We start from the raw sequence: 23,794 nt of genomic DNA, 5'->3' as shown, positions 1-23,794 counted from the left end.
TCAAATAATCTAAATTATCATTAAAATCAATAGTAGGCAGGAATTGATTAGAATAATATATTTCTTAGTTCTTTGAGCTGGGGGATATCCTTCAGATATTAATTTTACCTATTCTTTTCAACAGGGAGCTGTTAAACACCTTTTGGGAGGATTTCTGAGTATATTGACACAAACAGAATCTAGTTTTCATGGTGAGTTAAAAGTAACTTAAATGTTGCTTTTTAAAGTCTAATGTGTATACAGTCAAACAGTGCAAATGCAAAATTGACAAAGAAAATTCATTGGTGTGGGAATTTATGGAGCTACTTTTTTAACTTGTAAGACAGTTTAGTGTAAATATAGGGTTATTTCTGAGTTAGTGGAAATAAGTTAATGAAATACTGGCAGATGTGAAGATGATAGTTGAAACCATAAACACTAGTGTTACAGTGCTAAACACTTGGAAAACATAACAGCTGATGAATTCTCATTCTATCACAATGTAAGTCCGTATTTCCAATTTCTTTATAACCCATATCTTGATGATGCCTTGAGTTTTATTTCTAACTGGAAACTAGCTAACCCAAGAATGTGGAAGCAGATAAAATGTTTGCCCTAAGGTAGATTCATGTAATGAGGGTGCTTCACAGCAGGAGGTGATGTAAACCCAACCCAGGACTTGGATCCATGGTGGCATTATGGGGAGAGCCTTTGCAAGGCAGATGCTTGGTTCTCAGACTTTCATTCCATTTTGCAAATCTGGGACAAAATCTAGCATAGCACTGATTGATTCAATGAAATTTTGAACAATAGTGTCAGGAAGTACTGTTGGATCTCTTTAGAATTCATCTTGTAATTATTATTGCTGTCTTAATTTGAAATGGTTTTGAAAAACACTTCAAATTCCAAATTAATTTGTCCTCATAATAGTATAGAATATGAGTTTTTAAAGCTTAAAAAAATCCATTTCAACAGTATTATTGTCTCCTTGTTTTTAGCATGTCAGGTGGTGCTGGTAGATCTGCTAGTTTCCTTGATGAGTTCACAGACTTGTTCAGAAGAGCTAACTCTTCTTCTGAGGATATTTTTGGAGAAGACACCTTGTACGGTATGGAGTAGCACATAGCAAAATTCAGAGGTCTAATGAGAAAAATGAAGCAAAAAGAAAATCCTTTTGTGTCCAAGAATTTGGGGAAATAAGGAGATGCACAGCAATGTTTGAACTGATTGGAGCAAATAAAATTTGGTTGTAGAAATAGTGCCTTCTCAAAACTGGAAAAGGAAAGAGGAAATGAGAAGCGAAGGGTTTTGAGGGGTGTGTTGGTCCTTCAGCACATGAAACCAAGAATCCTCTCAAGGAGACTGACATTGTGATTATGGATGATAGAACACTAATACTGTAAAATTAGAAGCAATTCCTTTAAAGTTACAAGACATCTCTCTAATTTGAGAGTGCTTTAGCAGCAGGAATTACTTTAAAACGTGTCCTAAGTTGGTTGGTGTGATGCTGGAATCTACTGGTTGTGTGGGATATACTGTTGAAATAACTCTGTTGGTTGCTGTGAGAGTCTGTAGAAAAATACAAGTGGAGGAAAAGAAAAAAATTACTGTGCAGTGTGAAATAGTACCAAACCAAACAAAAGAGTCACAAGTCAATTTTTCAATGGTAGCGTGTAATTATCAGCCAAATAGCAAGAGAAACTTTTTGGCTTAAGGGCTCAGTTTTGTTACTGGTTATGCAATAACAAAGTCATGTCCTGTGTGTGCTTTCTTAACCAGCCTCAAAACACAGGGTGAAAGGTGATGTCTTTTTATGCACATAGCAGAAACGAGATAAGATTGTGCAATGACCACCTGCTGCATTTCAGCTGATTCCTAAGCATGGTAACTTGAAGTCTGATCTGCACGGACTAAATTCCCAAAGCTTTGTTGGGCTACAATCTGTTGAAGCTGCTACCTGATGCTTTGCCAATGTGTGTAGGTTTGAATATACAAACTCACTTCTCTTGGAAAAACATGAGTCCAAGTTTAAATGAGGAGGAGGCTTCTATTTAGTTGCAGGATACTTGACTACATGGTGTAAACAGTTAATTTTTTTTTTCTCATTTATTTGTTTTATTTCTTCTAGGAGGTACTACTCAAGGGTGTACTGAAAATCGTAGACACTAATATTTATATGAATCCATTGCAATACCTTGCCTTTCCTTTGCTGAATGGCACAAATTTGAGTAGCAGTTCCTCACAAAAATGTGCTGGCACTTCCAACAATAAAAATGCAGGACTACTAAAAAGAGCAAAATTGTTGCAGAGTAAGAAAGAGGCAGATGGTGAAAACTTGAGTCACCAGCTACTTTCTTCTTGGCACGTAGCCCCAATTCACTTGCCTTTAGTTGGGCAAAACTGCTGGCCACACATGTCTGATGGCTTCAGTGTCTCACTGTGGTTTCGTCTGGAGTATGCTTATGAAGCAGAAAATTCAACAGAAAAGGGGAAAAAAGTCAAGAGGAGAAGCAGACTCATAGCTGTAAGAGAGAACAGTTTTGACAGCACAGGTGAGGATATAGTATTTTGTTTTTATTTAGGTAGCACTTAAGGATTCTGGTTACAAATATTCCAATCTATGTACTGTATACAAAAGTTGGACATTTTATGATCAATATTGAACAGCAGTGGTAGTATTTCTGACCTTTTGTGACTACTGTACCATATACTTAGAGATACAACATTTCCAACCCTAGTTCTAGATTAATGCCTGCTTCCTTAGAAATGTAGTATTCTCATTGAATTTGGAACTTCAGTAACTTTTATGCTACTTCATTTTATGATGGAAATAATAAATGCTGCAGCTGTAGTTATAAAAAACAACTGCTCAAGTTTATTTGATTTCATGTGTTGATGATCAAGCCTCAGGCTGACTTAGTATAACTTCTCTTAGCTTTTCTTGTTGTGTGCACCATGTAAATACCAATAGCTGTAAAGTAATTTTCTGTTTGTGCTTTTGTTGGGACTCAGCTGCTCTCAAACTGTTCTCAGCAGAATCTTTTGGATTATAATTTGTAAAGGGAAAATTCATTATTTAAAATGTATCCATTTCACAACACTTGGAATACCTTTACTCTTTTTTCCTTCTTTTTGTGTTTAAATAGAAGGAGGGAAAACACCACCCTGAACTTTGAAACTCACTAGAGTTGCTTTTGTTAAGTCTGTGCTTTTGCTTGGTAAAGTAAGAATACAGATCATGCTTGAAGGGTAGGATGATTTGTGAAGAAAAATCTGAAGATAACTTGGTGCACACTGATAGTTAGCATAGGAATGTAATATGATATGTCAAAAGCATAATTGTTAGTGTATTCAGCTCAATGGATTTATATATTACAAACAAAAACATGTAAAGTGCTGAGTTAGTGTTAAGTTCCTCTATTTCTGTTTGAGACCTAGGTTTCTGAGGAGAATCAAGCTTATTAGTCAACCCACTTAAAAAAAAGAAACCACCTCAACCAAACGAAAACCAATTCTATGCCGTACCTGAACAGTTTCTTTTCACACTTGATATATGCTGAGAAAGGCATTGTTGTATTACATTGTAATTGCAATATTTTTTATGTTTCTAGAAGAAACAAAGTCTATAAGAATGGAATATGTAAGCCTTGGAGACAAACTTGTTGAAGATGGCTGTATTCACATAATTTCACTGGGTTCCAAAGCTCTGATGATGCAAGTTTGGGCAGACTTGAACACTGGAGCATTCATATTTCGGTATGGTGTATTAGTCCAAAAGCAGTCCTGTGGACATATTGTATTGTTACCTGTAGTAGCAACTTGCAGAGAATACTGATGGAGAGTGGAGAGCTAATTTCTATATTAGAGACATCTTGCACACTGATGAGGCAACATCAAGTAAGTGTGTTGGATACAGATCTATAGGTTAATCAGCTTCAACTGTTAAGCTCTGGCCTTGCATGTTTCATGTAGTCATTTATAAATAACTGCCCACAAAGTAGCAATTCAAGTTCTAATCAAATGACACAATAAATGTGAGAAGATGGAAAAGATTTTGCAGCTGTAGGTTTTCACACCTCAGCTGTGAAAATTGCTGCTGTGTAATACTTACTGGGACAGTCTAGATTTTAATCTTCTGAGCACATTTTAGCACTAATTTAGTTCTTGTAAATAACCCGTAAGTATCCTTCAAATGCGTCTAAAACTGCAATTTTAGAACACTTTATTTCTGTGTTCAAAGCACCTGTATTTTTTCAGTAAATTGAATTCAACTTTTCTCTAAAATAGCGATATTTTTATCTTAAATGTAAGCAGATTTATGCAGACAAGTTAAATAACAAAGGTAAAAGTGTTGCGATGATTTCCCTACCTTATGTTGAGTACTCTAAAAATAGAACTGTGATCAAAAAAATTACTTGTCAAAGTTAAGGAACACAATCTCAAATTAACTGAGGCCAAAATGTGCCGATTCGGGGCTTAAAATGCAAATATGAAAACACACCCTCATTTTTCCTTTTCTGTTGTTTACATAGTATGTGCATGGATCCAAATGATGAGATGAAAGCTGGTCTGCTGGCACAGGCTGAATCTCCAGGGAATGTTTTCCTTGTGGGCAGGTGGCAGCATTTGGCGTTAAAATACCTGCAGAAGCCAGAAGGCAAGAAAAATTTCCATGGAAAGCTGTTGCTCTGGGTTTCTGGTCAGAGGTAAAGGACACATTAGTTGTACCTAGATATTTATCTTCTTTTAAAGATATTTTCTGTTAAGAAACATTGCAATATTTTGATGCAAGCTGCACTAAAGGTTGAGTAGTCTTCTAGGAGGATAGGAGAGGGAGTATGTTACACTGTTAGGAATTCTTTAGAATATTAGCAATATCCAGAATATTCATGGATTACTTTGAGAATTGTCAGTTTATACCACGGACCAGTGCAGACATCAGTGTTGTTCTTCATCACAAATAAGTGAAAGAGAAAAGTACTATAAGATTTTGAGTAAGATCTAAAATAAGCTATGGCATGAAGTTAGCAGTAGGCAAAATATATCTGGTTGAATTCAAATTAAGGAGGTGTAGGTCAGGCAGTGCTGTTGGAAGTAGGAATTAAGAGGAGTAGGAGAAAAGGCAGTCACTTTGTTCCACTGAGAAAAATTAATAGGGAAGAATATTTAAAAAAATAATTCAGACAAGACCTGACGGTGCGAAGTACTACTTCCACTGCAAAGCTGAGGTCCATGCTCCTAAATGAGGTAGCTGATATTAGGTTGAGTGGGCCTGTCCTTGGATGAATTATTCACTGGTTAGAGAAATAGGATTTTATTAAATATCACAGTCTTTAGCCATTCTTCCTGAAGTCCAGTCTGTGAAGGCTATGTTAAGCCTGTGCATGCTGGTATTCAGTTAAGTCCAATATATATATCTCCTGTATATGGAGATACAGGGGAAAGCTAAAAATACTACAGTGTTCTCCCCATGTGTAGTTGTTGAGGCCTCTCTATATATAGATTTAGTTGCTAGTTTGCTAATAGTGAGGCTCCTTTCTTTCAGGAAGCTTTGAATGACCTTTACAGTCCAATCAGTCTGTTTCTGTAAAGGCACATAAAGTTAATTGGATGCTTTCTGAAAGCATCAGGCTTGTTGCCTGTGGCTGTACAGCACACCAGTACTGACAGTGTTTCCTGGTCCAAGCAAATCCTCAACATGGTGTTTTCCAGCATTTGGGAACCATGGTGTTCATGATGTGCATTAGGATGCTCAAAGGACTTTGATTTGTTAGGAATAGTAGAAATGATTGAAAAATTGTGGTATTTTAGAAGTGTGTGTAGTGTTACATACCATTTCCTCTTTGAGGTCAGGGGAAAGAAGGAAGGTATTTCAGAGCTAGGAAAACTTGATTTCATGGCAGCCCTAGCTGGGACTCTACTCATCTGTTCTGTGCAGTACTGGAATGCATGTGGCTTATGTTACTGAATTTTAAGCTGCCTGGAAGTTGAAGAGGACTTCAGTAATTTGTTGTGGATGACAGCATGGCTTCTCACCTACTGAATATTAAATGAATTTTAAACCTCAGCTGAATGTCTTAGATAGCAATTTTGATCAGTTCTTAATATTTCAACTTGTTTGTTTATATGTATTTTCAGGCAATGTGAGATTAATTTGGATTTTGCACTACCAAGGAAAACAAGCTTATCATCTGACAGTAACAAAACATTTTGCATGATTGGCCATTGCACATCATCCCAAGAAGATCTGCTTCGATTGTCGGGTAGATGGGATCTTGGAAATCTGCTTCTATTTAATGGTAGTTTTGTAAGCTTTTTTCTTGAATAAGTGCTCATTTCCTCTTTCCCCTCCAAAATCAATGGCTTATTTTAATGTCTTTTTTAACATGCCAAGTTTTTACAGTAAAAACAACAATACACCCTTTAGAAGCATAATACATCACAGAGAATGAAATGTTTCAATATTGGATACTTCCTAATGTGTCCTTCTGTCATATTCTTTTGCTTTCTGTTTAGTGCCATAATTGGCAAATTTCTTAGATTTTTTTAAAATAATACCTTGGAGTAGGGGATAGAGAGGTAGTGGTGTTTGTTCTATTATTTTTTTCCTTAAAGCACTCAGTCTCTTACCTGGAAAATTTATTTCATTTACCTGCTGCTAACCTGCTAGCTTCAAATTGCATAAAGCTATTAAAAAGCTAACAAAATCTGAGCCACTGAATGCTCTGAGTTAGGCAAGGTTATTTCTGAAACTTGTAGTGATACTTTGGAGATTTCTTAGATGTATAATTCTCCTCCTTCCTTGGGAAGTCTTATCTAGTACTTCTGGGTGTTTGCTTAATGCTGAAGGCTGGAACCCTGCTGCTTTGTCGCCTGGCATTTCAGATGATGTGGCCCAGTCAGGACTGCTCCACAAGTGAGATCAGTTTGCCCAGGATGTGTGGTACATGCAGGTCCTTTGTGTGCAGATGTGCATTTGTGGGCCATAGGTGAGAAACTTGTCATAAATGTAACCTGTAGAATCTACATGGTCTGGTTGCCACGTGCCTGCCAGCCACATAACTGATGTATCCAGAGAGCCCTGGATTTGCTGCTGTGCAGTTGTCATGCACCCACACACCAGAGCTGAGTCCTTCTGGATGCCTCTTTTGAGTTTGTGTTCTCAGGTCATATATGACCCAAGATGTGCTGCCCAGAAGGAGGAGGAAGGTTCATTTGGTCTCCTACTTCCTATGGGGTTTTTTCTCCTTCTGTCAGATGTAGTGAGCTGTTGTTGCTGCATCCTCCTCAGTCACTGCCCAAGTCTCCAAGACAATACAAGCATGTTGTTGGTATCTGTAATCTTGCTGTGCTTTGAAAGCTTTGAAGAGGCTTGGATAGATGTCTTTTTAATTTTAAAAAGTGAAATTATTCAGAGATGTTGATGTTCAGTTCATGCAGGTAAGTTTCCTGACTTGGTTTCAGTTGCCCTTGCCACTGAATTAATCTGGCCTGTGATGTGTCAGAAGTCACTGATCTACTGTAGCTAATAGCAAGCATTAGGCTGCATTGATTGTTTTATCATCAGAACCTAAGAAATCCAGTTGGTGATATTCCTTCTGAAGTCTCTGATCCTACTAGGCAATATATGAATTTTGCTTAATTGGATAGTAAAGAGTTAACAGATTCTTTTCTGGATTTTAGGTGCAAATATTGGACCAGAGGAAGCATTTTACTTATACACATGTGGCCCAGACTTCACATCTGTAATGCCTTGTAAATATGGCAAAACATTGACTGACTGCTCAAAGTACATAAGTAAAGAGATTCTACAATGTGAACAAATTAAGGAGCTCTTCATGACAAAAAAGGAAGTGGATGTTGGGCCTCTAATTGTAAGTTTCTACTTAAAAATGGTCCTTAATCTTTTAGAACTGATTAAGAAAGTGGGAGTGTGTTTCCTGCTGGTTCCCAAAGTACTTATCTTGATCAAAACAGAGATGATCAAATCCTCTTCTCATGAAGATCATTGCAGGATTCTTCCTACTTATTTTAATGGGAGCTGGCCTCCACGTAGGGTGACCATTTCATCTTGCTTTAGGTTGGGTTCTGAAAATTTCTAGATGTTCCAGCATCTATAAATAATTTAAATCACACACATTAAGGCATAGTGGGTAAACAGGTACCTCCAAAAGCTTTAGGATGGATACATAGCTCTTCCCAAAAGTAGCTAAGGACTGCTAAATTAACCTTTCAAGATTAGAACTGAGAGGAGAAATGAGGATTTATCTGGCCTTAAGGAAATAAAAGAATTAATCCAAATTCCTTGAAGGTTTTGGAGGAATTAAGTTTGTATTACATTTGGCTGAAAAGTCATTTTCCAGCTGGCAGGTATTGCGTTTCTCATCTTTCCTGCCTGAAACAGCCCTACCAGGTGCAAGTGTAAATATACTACTGCTAGAAGAACAACAAAATAAAACTTGCTTATCATTGAAGCCTGCTATATTCTGGGAATTCATACACTAGTAATTCCTGCTGTATGAATTGTTCCCACTAGAGGGATTTTTCTGATTTCATTTTGTAGCTGGAGGCAAAGGCTCATTCTATCTGGATGTGATCCTTGAAGACAATGGTACTAAATTTTGAGTAGGTTAAGAAGAAATGAATTGGATAAGAGCTTCACAAATCAGTCATGCAATTTATAAGCTTATTTTGCCTTAAAGAAAACCAGATAGTCAGAGGGAAGAGCCATGTGCTCAAGTGATAGCTCAATCTTTGCACTTTTGCATAGAGTGCAAGCTCCTTAAATGAAATTATTTCTCTATTTTAAATAACCTTCCAAATAAGATCATTTTACTGTTCTGTGAAAAAAAAGTTAGTTACTTTCCATATGAGCTTTGGTTTAAGTCTCTTCATTAATGAAATTTATGTTGAGTTTCTCTTATGGCTAAGCTGATTAAAGAATAAGATTAAAATAAAATGCTAGAGAGCATTTTAAAAAACATCAGTATTTTGGATTTGCCATTTTAAAAAGGAAACTCTCTACCAATACCACTGTATGCTAATTTTATTTTAAATTTGTGAGTAACTTTTTTGCAAAACAGTTATGTAATTCTTAAGGTGATGAGACGGGGATCCTTGGTGAAAATTCTTAGCATTTTCTTACTTTTCTGTGTTTTAGCTATTGCATAAGTTTAAGATTTGGGAATACTGTTGCATTTTAGTGTATATGCATCCACATGCAACCTCAGTGCATGTTAATGGTAAAGTATAAATGAACTGCCAAAGTTATTACTACGTGCTGTTAGGTGACTTTTCTGTTGGGCTTTTTGCATCCTTGGGCAGCGGGGGCAGTGGGTTGTGTTAAATTTCTAGAGAAAAATTAAATTCCTTTCTTTTCAGGAGAGTCTTGCTGTTGTTTATACCACAAGCTGCCCTGGTCAGTACACCATATACGAGCCTGTCATAAGACTGAAAGGTCAAGTGAAAACTGTACCTTCTCAGAGACCTTTCAGTTTGAAAGAAGTTCAGAGCAATGTGTTGGACTCCCATCATCTAAAAGCACTTCAGCCATTTGAATATAAAACTCTTCAGAGCATACTGCATGAAATTGGAGGCACTGGTGCATTTGTTTTCCTCTTTGCTAGGGTAAGGGGGCTGGAGGAGTAAGGTGTGTGTATGTGTTCTCCCCTATAAAATTTTCCTTATCTTGTGTAGAAAATCACATTATTCCAGCTGCCTTGCTCTACTTTGCATGTGATGCTTTTCTGTTAAAGAAAACCTGTGGAAAATACCTGCAGCATAAGACTGCATCCTGCAGGCTGTCTTAAACTGGAAATGTAATTATAATTCTGTTGTATTATGGTTTTTATAATATTACCAGTATGTAAGAGGGAGTTACATTCTGATTTAGAAGTTGGCCTTTTAAATACCAAAAGAGATTCTTTTTATGGATGCTTTAGAACTGATTATATTTTTCGTCTCTGATTTTGAGGCACCTAAATTCATTGCATATCTTTAACCACAGGATATTCACAACGCAAGTATGAATGAATATGAAACTACAAGGTGTGCAAAGCTTTATTTTTTTTTTAGTGACTAGAGCGAGCTTTTTGGCGATAACTGTTCACCTGTCTTCAAAGGCTTATCCTAAGAAAAATGGCTATTTGAAAAAATAGTAAGGTGTTAACTTAATTACTGCTTAATTGTGACCTGTACATGGAGAGGCTGATATTTGTGCTAGCAGTCCCTGAAGTACTGCAGTCAATTGAAAATACTACTGTAGGCCTAAGACTTGTCTGATTTATATGCCTCTGGTCTTGTTCTGAAGGATATGGTGAGAGTAGTAACAAATGCACATTAGATTATGGTTATAAAGACACTGCCTGTGGTAGTTTTGCCACTGATAGTGACATCTGAGATGAAAATCCTAATCTGTTATTTTATTATGTACATTTATGCTGAGTATCTCCTATAGATCCTGCTGAAGACTGTTTGCATCAGTAAGGCAAGCAAACAATAGATCAGCTGTGAGACAATACAGGTCTTAAAATACAGATGTATAATTGTGTAAGTGCAGCAGAACTAACAGGTACATGTCAAGAGAACCTATAGGACCTGAAATCCCATTAATGTGAGATTTCATTCTTGTATATTTTTGGTAAAATACTAGTTGCTTTTGGGATTCAAGAATTGTAGAAAGCAAAGAGAGGAGAAAGGATTCATGGTCTTCATCTATAAAATTGCTGGTCTCTTTATGGATAAAATAAAACTTCAGTGTTAGACATTTACAGCTAGACTTAGTCCAGAACTTCAGGAACCTTTTTTTATAGTTTAAACACTGCAAAAAAATACTTTTTTCAGGGCAAACACTTGATTCTTATTAGTGGCTCATGTATTTCACAGCCTTGTGACTTTGTAGTATGGCAGTATTAAAACATGCCATGTATGTAGTATGGTAGTATTAAAATGTATTTAGAACAGTTTTCTTTTTGTTGAAAGGGATTCTTGTAATGGGACTTGTATTTCCTTAGCAGATCATAATTTATTACAATACAAATTATAACTTCAAGTATAATATCTGAATGTACACACGGACAAAATTAAGGTTCTGTACATAATCTCAAATGCTTTAGAAGAGATTAATCCATAAGTAGTTATTTAGGAGTGCAACAAAACTTTTTTTTAGATGTTTCCCACTTAAACTGTCTTTCTAAATTTGCCTTTTCCTCAGGTAGTAGAGATTAGCAGCTGTGAAGACACTCAAGCTTTAGCACTACAACTTATACTGTCTTTAACAAAATACAATCAACAGAGAATACAGGAGATGGACAACTGTAATGGTTATTCTATGATTCGTCGGGTGTTGATCAAACCAAAATGCATTGTTGGATTTTGCATGCTGAAGGTAAAGTCCTCTTCTAAACCTGATATTTTGTTCAATTTTAGGACAAATCTAGAAACTTCTGAGATTTGAATTGTACATTTGATGCTGTTTTTACAAAGCAAGAACAGTGATTTGATGCAAGATTGTTGTTGACTAGGTAGATGTCTTCCCTATTAAGAGTATGCTGTCTCTTCAAAGATTTCAATTCTTTTATAAATGGGAGAGAACGACTGTACTGCTTTGTTTTTTTGGGGTTTTTTTGTTGCTCAAAAAAAAATTTCCCCCTCTTTAAGACTCTCCTTGAAGGATGTTGCAGTGATGAGATTCTATATATAAATGAAAATGGGCAATTCCAGCTTGACCCAGATTCTACTGCAGTTATTCAAGATGTCCAATTGCTAGAAAAGCTGCTGCTTGACTGGAAGATATGGTCTAAAGCAAAGGTAAATACTTTAATTTTGGAAATACTTCAGGTCTGAAGGTCAATATTTTAAAAAAAATTAAGTATTATCATGTCTCAAATTAATCTCTCCAGTTACATGTTAGTAACTGGAAGAGTAGTAGTAGTAGTAGTTACGATTTTCTCAAATTAATGTTCCTTGTTTTTCTTTGAATAGCTATTTGTAATATCAGTCTCCTATGATTAATGGTGGAGGTAGCCTTAGTGTATTAAATTCTCTGAATGTGCTGTATGCATATGATTTCTTATTTGAATTGATAATTTTTTGTGGAAAAACTAAGGAGGACCTGTTTTCTCTTGGAGTTAAACTGTTGAATATAACTGTTCAGGGTTAGTATAGCTAAGTACAAAACTAATTTTAGACAAGTAATTTGTTTGTAGCTTAATCATTAAAGCATGCTTAATTTTGTACAAGCGTGACTTTTGTGATTACCTTCTAGCGTGTTCTGATCTGACCACTTGTACTCATTTAGTCATCATCTTAGGTGTAAGACTAACTTGACTTTGTGTTTGCTGTTTTTTTTTTCTCAGTATGTAGACTCAGAAATATATTTTTGAAGCTGCATCCTGTTTTTGTTTTTCAGCAAAGTGTTTGGGAAACCCTGTTAGCAGCTCTAGAAATCCTTATCAGAGCCAACCATCACCAACAGATGTTTAACATTAAACAGCTACTGAAAGCTCAAGTGGTCCATCACTTCCTGTTAACTTGTCAAGTCCTGCAGGTACTTCCACTCTGAAATCCTACTTTGTGCTTGGCAAATACTCGTTTTTATTTGGGGAGGGTAGGGTAGAGAGGACTAAATTCTGTAGCAAAAGTTGAGTAGACTGTCCTCTGTGCTTCTGAACTACTTCCATCTTCAACAGGTGTTGCTGTAAATTGGTTCAGTTTCCTACTGGGTGCTCCATTTACTGCTGGGCAGGAGGGACAAGAGCTTGTAACCATCTGGTGTGATTTGGAAACCTAGGCTCTAGATTTCTTACACCAGCAGGAGCTGAAATGAACTGTCTCTTCTATACAGAAAGACCTGAGATGTCTCTTGCTGGTTCTTGTCTTCCTTACTGAAAGCCAGATACTGTGCAGGTAGTGAAGCTCTCTGAGCTGTATCTCATCAGACCTAATGGGGCAGCCTACCTGTTGTGCTCAGTCTGAGCACTCATCTCAAAATTTTGGTACAGTAGTAGCTTCCTCCCTGGCATGGAAATAGCTGTGCCAGAAAGGACTTTAGAGAAATGCTTCAGTCCTTTGATAGACACTTGTTAAGAACATGATTTTGAAAGGGTTTCTTGCTTATAGAACATGTATCCATTTGTGAAAATAAGTATTGTAATCACTTTTTCCTGTACTCCTATTTTCTATCTTGCATTCCTTTTTACTCTGAGTTTCTCACTTCAGCACATAAAATGTGTTTACTGGGTTTTATTCCTCTTTTAATGACTTTCTTTGCAAGAATATTTTCCTCATTTTAGTATCTGTAAGTTTTTTGTTTCTTCATTTTTGTGGTGTTCCCTACTTTTGGAACTTGTTAGTGATATAGTTAACTTCCCAAATTGTATATTAGTGCAAATGCCTAGATATAGAATGTTTCGTAATATTTCTCCTGTTATTTTGCATATTGGGGAAAAAGTTATTTTCTTGAGTAAAAAACCACTGAAATTGGTCAATGATTTGGCTATTTTGTGGGGATTGATGGAACAAAGGTGAAACTATATAAGCCATTCTCTTTGGGAAAACTTACTTAAATTAACTTCATTTAATCTTTTTAACCTCTTTAATTTTCTCACAGCAGTCTCAGTTAAGGTGCTTGGGTATCAAAAAGGGAGGTAAATTTAGAGAAGTTGGAAAGAAAGAAGATAATCACTATGCTCACCTTTTGGCAGGGTTTCCCACAAGTTTCTTGAAGTTTTGTTCTAAATTCAATATTCTTTTAATAATTTTTTGAGGTAGCTGTTGAGCTATATAGAATGCTTGATTAAGCTGAAATTATAAATACAATTATAAATTGATCTCAAATGGGTATGTTTATAAAAATGGCTACTGAAGTGGAAATACAAAAGACTGCGTGGTACTGTTCAGAAATTCATTAATATGTTTGAATTACTGGTATTGGCAACTATTAATGTCTCTACAAATATATAATCCAGTGACAATAAACTGTACTTTCAATGATGATTCATGTTCTAAAGTTCCAGCATTTCATGACAGGGCAGTATAGTATGGAGAAGATGCTCATTTTCCTAAAAATCAACTTGCATAACATGTGTAATATTTGGTGCAGGATGGACTGAGATAACATTCAGGACATACAGTAGCTCCTCTCAAATTAAAGAATACGGTTTTATTAGCTGAGCTTCTTTTCTTGTCTGTTCTACTGCAGCATGACAATTTAAAAAAAAGACAGTTTGTCAAATTAAAATTGCAAGTAGCTTACAGTTGTACTACTCTTTCTATCTAGGAGCATAAAGAGGGACACCTTGCATCTCTGCCTCGGGAGGTTTGCAGGTCATTTGTGAAAATAATTGAAGAAGTACTTGGTTCTCCCCCAGACCTGGAATTGCTGACACTGGTCTTCAATTTCCTCTTAGCAGTTCACCCTCCCACTAATACCTATGTTTGTCACAACCCTACCAACTTCTACTTTTCCCTGCACATAGGTAAATATGCCACCTTTAGATAAACAATAAGATAAAAATCTGGGAATAAACTAATATATCTAAAAAAACCCTTCCCTGTATTTTAATGACTATATATTAAAAATTATTGAACTGTTGGAACTTAGTACTGTAAACTACTTTTCTGAAACAGGTTACAGTTAGACTTTGTTTACTTGGAGAGCTTTCTTCTGTCTATAGCCATAGATAATTTCTCTGGTGGTTATGCCTTTAGCTTTCTTCAAGTTTGATGCTGCTAAATGGTATGCTTAAGTTTAGCTGCCTGTGTGGACATTTGTTTTTAGGCAAATTTAGAAAAAGCCATCTAGCTCACCTGTAAATGGAACTTCTTCAGAAATGTGTATTTGGTTCTTTCTCCACTTCTACTTTCTTGTTTCCTGTAACTGAATTCCAAGAAAACTAAAGGATGATTTGCACTGCAAGATATCATTGTGAGGCACCATCAGTTCATTGCAGACAAGCTCCTGGCAGTGCCTGTGGGCTTTGAGGGGTGCAGACCTAGAACAACAGCTGCTTTAATATATCTGTGCTGGATGATCATGTTGGCAAAATGATAGATGTGAGCTTTAAAAAAAATATTTCTTGGTCTTCTGAAAAATATGAAACAATGTATAGTTCATGCTTTAATATTAGCATTTTACAACCTAAGCTATAACTTGGGTAAACATGGAAAGCATCATCCAAGTTGGAAATATTTTCTCCTTTTGTAAATACCTGTGTACCTCAAGTTTTAGTGATCAGTTTCAGAGGCAGCACAGTTGTGTTTATCTGTATCTGTCCTCTAGCACTAAAGGACTATTTTACTATGGTAAAATTCTGAGTAAGGGGAGAATGCATGTTTTGATACTTGAATCCTTTTTAGGCTGTTTGAGAACAAGCCACCTGTTTTTGACATGACAAAAAGTCAATTGTCACTACTTGTATGTCTGCAAGGACTGTCTTTAAATGTAATTGCTTTAGTGCATCTTAATATTTTTTATTGCTCTAAAGTAAACTTTGAAGTCATATCGCTAAACCAAAAAGTGCTTTTTTTCAGTTGTTTGGACTTCAGCACTTCTCATTAGCCTCCAAATGTACTACCACTCACTACTGTGAGTCTAATTTATCAGCAGTGCAAACATAAAAAGCTTTTATGTAACGTTTCCCCTTATCTTTTCTTTCTAGATGGCAAAATTTTCCAGGAGAAAGTTGAATCACTTAGGTACTTGAGAAATTCCAGCAGTGGTGGGAAGTCAGTAGACAATTCTGCATTTGTGATTACATCTCCAACTGGATTTACAGCTTTACCACTGGAAGGTAAAACAATACTGGAAAAATAAGAATGTTAAGACACGATCCTTTGGCAAGTGACTAGAGTGCCCTAAAGTGTTACTTTCCCACAGATATTTCTTACAAAGGTCCCCCTGTCCCTTGGAGCTTGATGCCTGAACAGCAGAGTAAGAAGGATGGAACAGAATATGCTCCCTAAATTGCTCTTCATTCTTAAGTTGAAACAAATTGCCAGGCTGATGGCTCAGGCAGTGAAAGGCACCAGATAAGCAGAATCGTTTCATTTGTTAAACAGACCTGCTAGAGATGTATGAGAGTGCCCTGACCAAGCAGCAGCTGAAGTAGTCAGCCATAAGCAGCTCTCTTATCTGGGCAGAGAGCATTAAGCTGATACTTTTCTTTCTCTGTGCATAATCCCTAACATCCATCTGTGTATTTCAGATCATGTGTGACTGGCTATATTCTGGGTATCACAATGTAATACCTTTTACAATTGATGTCTTGTTGCTGTTTTGTTTAGGAAAAGGAAACTGAGTCTTCAACCACTACTTCAGTTGAAACAAGTTTATTCAAATTTTTTAGTTTTTTCAGTAAAGTAGTATGAAGAGCATATCACAGTACTAACAACCATTTTAGGGGATACACCTTTCATAGGGGCACTGGCACTGTGCCAGGCTCAATCCATGACATAAATTTTGTATGGAATCAGTCCTTTTCCCTATACAGAAAACATATGAAAAGTCATTCCTCTAAATAAGTACTTTTAGTACATATTTATGTCAGTGTTACCGAATTGTTGGTTTTGAACAGACATTATTCATGTGTACCAGAGGAATACTCAACATCATTTTTTGTGAAAATGTTTGAGTGCTTGTGATTCTTAATTTGAATTTCCAAATATGTATAAATGTATCATTTATATGATCTCATATAAATCATATAATCAAGAACTATAATAGTGATAGGACAAGGAGTAATGGGTACAAATTAAGAGGGGAAGTTTAGGTTAGATAGTAGGAAGAAATTTTTCACTGTGAGTGTGGCAAGACACTGGAGCAAGGTGCCTGGGGAGGCTGTGGATGCCCCAACCCTGGCAGTGCTCAAGGCCAGGTTGGATGAAGCTCTGAGCAGCCTGGTCTAGTGGCAGGTGTCCTGCCCATGGCAGGAGGTGCTGGGACTAGAAGATTTTAAAGGTCCATTCCAGCACCTTAACACTGTGTCATTCTGTAAAATAGCAGAGCCTGTATGTGTGTTAGGTAACCTGCTACCTGCATGTGGGTTTGCAATTTGTTGTACTACCTGCTGATGTGTGTGAAAGCTTGACTGTAAGACGGCTGCAGCTGTGTAGGTCTCCCTTATTGTGTGAAGGCCAGCTTGGTCTGGCTGTGCTAGCACACATATGTGTGTATGTATATTCATGTATTTGTTTCATATATTTCATAGATTTCTCATTAAAAAATACATTCCTAATGCATGGTCATTGCCTTAGTACTAACTGATGCGTAGTTTTCAAAATACTTGTGAATGAAAAAATTCTCCTTTTCCTAGTCTAACAGGTAACTGCTTCTACCAGTCTTGCATACAGACATCTTTCTCTCTCAAAATTATATTTTGTTAAAGACTTGTAATATGCTCTGAAAGTTTGACTGTGTCAGGTCAAAATGTGCAGTTAAAAGCAAGCACTGTTAATTAAAACATGTAGTTATTTGTTCTAAATTTGAAGTATGTGTAAAACCTTGGTGCAAAAGAGTTGCTGAGTAGAAATTTGACATCCACTGAAACACTGTAGATTGGACCTCTTACACCAACCTTCAAATAGAACCAGCTGCTTTATTTGACCCTGCTTTGAGCAAGGATTCTGGTGTAGACACCTCCAGATGTGCCCTCCACCCTCTGTGATTCTGTAAAAGTTCCTGCTGAGGGTTAGGTGAAAGGATCATAACTTAAATCTCAAAACTCCAGTATGTTGGCAAAAATTATTTTGCATTTTGTTTCTTTTGCATTTGTGACTTGCTAAATATATATATATATAGTTTTATATTTCTACTTTCATTAACCAGATCTGAGCTATGTTAGGCATTGAATCAGTTTTGTGCATAAAATTAACTTGGGTCACTACAATTTTAAATAGGTGAAGAGTGTAACATTATTAGAAAAGCTGGGTTTTAGTGTGAAAGGAACGCTTAAGATATCCTTATTTCTCTAGAGACTGCTTCCAAGGCTACTGTACAGCAGAAGATAAGTTCTCAGGCACCTAGAAGGCTTTCTAAAAGCTTACCAGCATCACCTACTTCCTCACCCCAAGTTCATCGAAAAAGGCTGACTGAAAGAATGGGAAGCAGTGTTGATGACCTGCAGACCCTCGGCGAGCGTGACTACGTTGATCTCCAGGGTAGAATTGGTTTTGTAGAAAGTTCTGAAACTATAAAGAGAGTACAGGAAGAACTCTTCCTTAGCAGCTGTGAGTCTGCAAAAACAGTTTGTGACTCAGAGCTAACATCTTCTGAAACATTTGAGGATATTGCAAAAGAAGTGGAGTTATCTGAAAGTGCACTAGAGAGTAAAGAAGCTGATACAGACCTGAAATGTACTGAAGCTGCTGCTGGTGGTGGCGCAGCTGAGGCATCGCTGCGTCGTCCAGACAATCTGAAAGGACTGCCTTCATTTCAGAAGGGGCAGGGTAACTTTGCAGGGTTGGGTTTGGCATTCTCTGTTCTTGGAGCATCATCAGCCATTGCTCGCTGGCCAAGCTTTGCTGACAAGAATGTTCTTCCTGAAGACTGGGACAGTCTTGCTTTTTCTTCACCTAATGAGAATACCCCAAAGCCATCTGAAAGCCCTGATGACAGGTAAGCACAGAAAAGAATAATGTAACATGAGCTTTAATTTCTCAGTTCTTGTTCTTGATTAATATACCATAAAAATTCAAATTCTGAAAACTAAGGGAATGTTTTCAATAGCTGTCATGCACAAATTTATTAAGCTTTTAGTGTATAGAATGTTCTGTTGTCTCAGTTTTTGCTATATTTATATAACGAATTTAAAAAATGAGGATTTTTGCTCTGTACAGTAAAAGTGAGAACTGCTCATAAAAAGTAGCTCTGGTTGGTTTATCCGGTTTACTATCTGCCATCTAAAAATAAGTGTTAATGAAGATTGGTGGCTAGGAGTATTGGAGAAATTGTCTTCCAAATTTCTAACCTGAACCCTCTTTGTTTCCCTCAAGAATTACAATTTCTCGTTTTTTAATCTTTCCTGCTGTGGTGAAACATATTCCTCTCTTTTCAGATGTGCAGAAGACTATCTTGTGCTTATCTGTTGTGGGTTGTATGATCTCTTGCGTGGAGTTCTCCTAATCCTACCAGATGTCATGCTAGAAGATGTGATGGACAAACTTATCCAACCTGATTACCTTATAGTTCTGGTGAACCACCCATCTCCTCTCATACAACAAGGAGTCATTAAAGTAGGCCTATATCAAATATTTTCTCCTAAAAATATGTGAACCATATGGTTAACATGTTGGATATGTGGTAGGGTTTTAATATTTTTGTTGACCTTTCTTCCGTTTTATACATTTGAGTTTTAAAATAAGCTTTCACCCTATGGATTAAAAACAAAAACCCCAAACAAACAAACAACAACCAAAAAAAGAAAAAAAAACAAAAAAAAAAACCCCCCCAAAAAAAAACAAAACAAAAAAACCACACCCCAAAAAACCCCCACAACAAACAAAAACAAGGAAATCACAAAGCAATATAAACACAGTCTCTTTGAATAGATAAATGTAGTCCATAATGTAAGCCAAAGGCCTTAAGAGCTTATTGATAGCCTTACCATTGTAAATGGAAGCAGCAGTGCAGAAAGTCAGTGACACAAAACATAATGCAGTGTGTAAAAGTGCTTGCACCTTGTTTGGCTTGTAACAGAGTTGACTTTGAGTTATTCTGAGGAGTTGTGCACACATTTGTGGGCTGAAGATGGACTTGAGGCTTCAAAATGTTTTCCGAGATTTTTGTAGTATTAAGGACAGTGTTTCTGTATGATGACATTATGTAGATGAAAAACTTTGAGTAGATTTCTATTTCAATTTGAGAAAGAATATGACTTTATGGCTTTATTGAGAATGGATGTTGTGCATTTCCACACACACACACTGAAGTGTAAGATTGAACAAATATAAAAAGTTTGAGTATTTATGTATGCATTTGCTAACTGTTGTGTTTGATTTCATCTGCCCCAAACTTGATGAAAAAAATGTGTGTTCAGATCAAAAATATATTATCAAATATTGATTGTTACAAGGACAGTGTAGATTGCAGCTGCAATAGTATGATCGATGTTTGCAATCTTGAATTTTAAAAAATTTCAATGTCAGACAACAATTTCACTTTCAGGGCAGTTATATTAAATGCTTCATTCTTACACCATAATTATGCATTTATTTTTAGTTGTTGGATGCATATTTCAACAGAGCAAGGAGGGAGCAGAAGGAAAAATTCTTAAAGAATCGTGGCTTTTCTTTGTTAGCCAACCAGCTGTATCTTCACCAGGGGACTCAGGAAGTTGTAGAATGCTTTTTGGAAATGCTTTTTGGCCGCTCTGTTGGCTTGGATGAGGAGTAAGTAATGCTTTTATGTCCTGTAACAATATGTGAGTTACAAGCAGTGCGCTTTACTGGTCAGCAACCATAAAAAAAAAACTATTCAAAACTATTTTGGTATGTTATGCTTGTTTAACATGGAAATGTATTAAAATCCTTAAGGCTGTTGTGTGGCTCTTAAGCTGTTTGTAAGCAACTTCATCTGATGGAGGCTGTCAGCAGAGATCTTGTAAATACTCAGACTTTCTGAGTGCCTCAGAGGCCTTGAACTCAAATGTCATGTAATCAGTTTAACTCTGTCTCTGATCCTACAGGAAACTGGTTTGTATCCTTAAAAGTTTTAAGTAGTAGTCACTAGACTTCTCTTAGATTTTGGTGGGTAATTAAGGAAAAATCTTGATGCCACAGCTGCTTTCTTGTCTTGGTTCCAAATTTAAATGGCTGTCTCTTTTAGGGAAAAATCCCAGAGATACACCATTTTCATGCACCAAGGAGCCACCTTATATTGACAGAAAAGGAGATTACCTTTAAGCAGACAGCTATATAAGTAAATTATATTTTTTAGAATTGGTCTGACTACTTAATGCTTGTACAGAAATCACATGTGTAAATATAATAATTGGAAAAATCTTGCAAAAGGTTCCTTTTCAATTGCTGCCTCTGCAGGATTTGTAGCCCAATTACTTTTTCCTATTGACCTGATCTTCACCACTCAAAAACTACTCTTGTTTAACTGCAATATTTAGTCATGGCTGCTTAATTTGTCCCAAGGCAGAGAACTGTTGCTTCTTCAGGATTTATTATGGGGCTGGAAAGAGAATTCTAATGTTTAATGTCTCAAGTTTTTAAGATTGTGTATAATAGTCATATGATGGGCTGATAATGTTGTAATAGTAATGCAGTTTCTTAGTGCATAAATAAAACAAAGTCTGAAGCACTGCTTTGAATTCTGCAATCACTGTAAGCCAGGTGCCAAGCTTAATTAAACCTCAGCAGTAATGGATATGGGATATTCAAACCTACTGCCAGTCAGTATATTGTTACAGTGATGACAAGCTGTATCTGTTGTCTATGTTAGTTATAATAGCGACATTGGAAGAGTGATGCAACGTTCTTCTACACTGATTAAAAACTCCTCTATTTTTATGAAGTCTGTATTGTAGACAGCTGGTAATTAGCTGAAGCATCAGATTTACTTCTTAGGCACTTCATTTCTTTGTGGCTCAATGAAAAGTTTCTTTTTCTCTTATTGGATTTTTTAGTAGATAGGTGTTGTTACTACAATGAAATGTAGGAAATTACCATGGACATCTTTGCTAAAATACAAGCATATGATACAGAACTGGTTTTCCAATTGTACTGTTTTTGTTATCAGATTGTTCTTTAGGATGCCATTTACTCACATTTCTGTCAACAGATTTGATCTGGAAGATGTCAGGAATGTCGGACTTTTTCGAAAATGGTGTGTCATTCCTGTTCTGGGTCTAATAGAGAATTCCCTCTATGATAACCTTCTGCTGCATAACTGCTTCTGTCTCCTCCTGCAAATCATAAATTCCTGCTCAAAAGTTGCAGACCTGCTGCTTGATAATGGTTTGCTCTATGTGTTGTGTAATACGCTGGCTGCTCTCAACGGACTGGAAACAAAGTGAGTATTGTTTCTTTTGCTATCAAATATTCTAGGCACAGCCTTCAGGCTAGCAAGAAATTCCTGTATTGCATTTTTTCTACTTTTTAAAATTATCAGAGAGCATGTACAAAATACTGGGTTTGAGGTTTTCAACTTTATACTTGTAAATTAATGTTTAGTCATTTCATATAGTGGAATATAAGATGTTTCTTAAACGTTCAAGTGAAATGACTTTTTAAAATGCGAGTTTGGTGCACTGTCTGCACTTTCAATGCTTTTCTTAATAAACCTGAACAGTAAGATAAAGGCCCAGGAAATGGTAGCATTCTACTGTCTCTATGACCAATATCAAAACTGAAGAAAAGTCTCTTCTGTACTGCCTATGATTTAATATTGGAGATTTTGAGTAACTTCAATGACTTTATTAGCAATAAAGATACTGTACTTTAAAAAATATTATACAGGGAACAAAGGAGAGACAGGGTTTTGTTATTTTATTTCATTAGTTGGTATCCTGAAGAAATGGAAAGGTTTCCTTTTTACCTAAATATAGTTTTTGTTCAGCATGATTACAAAATGAGATTGTCCTGATACCTTTTTGAGAAATACAGGATTTCAGACTTGTTCTTTAACTTAAAAATCTGATAGTAATACATCATTGCTTTTTCAGTAAAACTGTGCTGCACTCAACATTAGAATGCCTCAGAAATTTGCAGGCGTCCAATCTGCCAAAGTTAGCACTAAAGAAATGTCTAGAGTTATAATATTCTAGTCTTCAGAAGTGACATTTTTATGTGAAGTACAACAAAATATTAGGTACAGTTGGCAGAAGTAGCAAGGGGAATAATAATGGGTCTTGTTAAGAGTTACAATCTACTAGAATGGTCATGTTTCTGGTAACTACAACTTTGTTTGCAGCATTCCCTTGAATGACTACAAGTTACTTGCATGTGATATACAACAGCTGCTGGTAGCAGTTGCAATTCATGCCTGCAGCTCCTCAGGTTCTCAATATTTTCGTGTTATTGAAGACCTCATTGTGCTGCTGGGTCATCTCCAAAATAGTAAAAATGCAAGGATGCAAAGTAAGTTGTCTGCTAATTTTTGGGGTCATGGGACTGGAAAAGTAAATCCCTTCCCCACTGTTTTCTGTTTCATATTCCTGCTGAGGGAGAAGGGGGAGTTTTCTGGTGATCAATCTTTCTCTTCTAAGTGGTTCTCAAATTAGTAGTTTCCCTTAGGAGCCTGCCTTGTGGTCAAGAATTGTGTACTGCTAATCTGAAAAAACAGTGACTGTAGAAGTTCTTTAAGGATATTGAAATGAAAATATTCTGTACAGTTTCATTTAGCTTGTTTCAGAGTGATCTAATTCAATGGCTTTTCTATGACAACTCATTTCTGTAAGTGTCTGTATCTGTGGCATAGCAAAGTGACTTTGTGTGACTCCTGTGGAATGTAGAGTTCTGTAGCTCTTGACCCATGTTGTGGTTTGACTTGTTACAAACATCTGGTAAAAATTGCTGAAGATGTCATGTACACTTTGTATGCCTGTCTCTCTAGATATGGCAGTTGTTCTGCAGTTAAGAGTTCTTCAAGCAGCCATTGAGTTGATAAGAACCACAGCAAGCCAAGATGCTCAGGAGCAGGCCAGTTCAGCCCCGGCGCCCTCGGCACCACATCGCGCAATGTTTCAGAAGCGCAAAGGCATCGCGGGTGAGTAGCAGCAGGGCGGCATTCTTGTGCTGGCTCATGTGTGTGTTACTTGATGATTCCGTGGTATTACCACCTTTGGGGATTCTCTTAAATTCACAAGTTGCT

The 23,794-nt window shown here is 36.6% G+C and overlaps 1 protein-coding gene across 1 annotated transcript in view; it reads left to right on the top strand.

Moving 5' to 3' along the window:
• Positions 1–23,794, top strand: part of LYST (lysosomal trafficking regulator) — a 76,839-nt gene that overhangs the window by 27,471 nt on the left and 25,574 nt on the right. Inside the window, exons 10-28 of the mRNA XM_041414201.1 lie at positions 125–191; positions 978–1,087; positions 2,108–2,531; positions 3,591–3,735; positions 4,512–4,685; positions 6,118–6,278; positions 7,663–7,853; positions 9,361–9,606; positions 11,192–11,365; positions 11,638–11,787; positions 12,389–12,526; positions 14,258–14,456; positions 15,639–15,770; positions 17,950–18,592; positions 19,032–19,209; positions 20,195–20,364; positions 21,764–21,994; positions 22,895–23,061; positions 23,537–23,689. Coding sequence (XP_041270135.1) covers positions 125–191; positions 978–1,087; positions 2,108–2,531; positions 3,591–3,735; positions 4,512–4,685; positions 6,118–6,278; positions 7,663–7,853; positions 9,361–9,606; positions 11,192–11,365; positions 11,638–11,787; positions 12,389–12,526; positions 14,258–14,456; positions 15,639–15,770; positions 17,950–18,592; positions 19,032–19,209; positions 20,195–20,364; positions 21,764–21,994; positions 22,895–23,061; positions 23,537–23,689 — 3,853 coding nt within the window. The remainder of the gene's footprint in view (positions 1–124; positions 192–977; positions 1,088–2,107; positions 2,532–3,590; positions 3,736–4,511; positions 4,686–6,117; positions 6,279–7,662; positions 7,854–9,360; positions 9,607–11,191; positions 11,366–11,637; positions 11,788–12,388; positions 12,527–14,257; positions 14,457–15,638; positions 15,771–17,949; positions 18,593–19,031; positions 19,210–20,194; positions 20,365–21,763; positions 21,995–22,894; positions 23,062–23,536; positions 23,690–23,794) is intronic.

Source organism: Onychostruthus taczanowskii, unplaced genomic scaffold (genome assembly GCF_017590055.1).
Source record: "Onychostruthus taczanowskii isolate IOZ18803 unplaced genomic scaffold, ASM1759005v1 scaffold104, whole genome shotgun sequence".
Taxonomy (NCBI): Eukaryota; Metazoa; Chordata; class Aves; order Passeriformes; family Passeridae; genus Onychostruthus; species Onychostruthus taczanowskii.
Note: the sequence above shows the minus strand (reverse complement) of the source record. Positions and strands in the feature narration are given on the sequence as shown.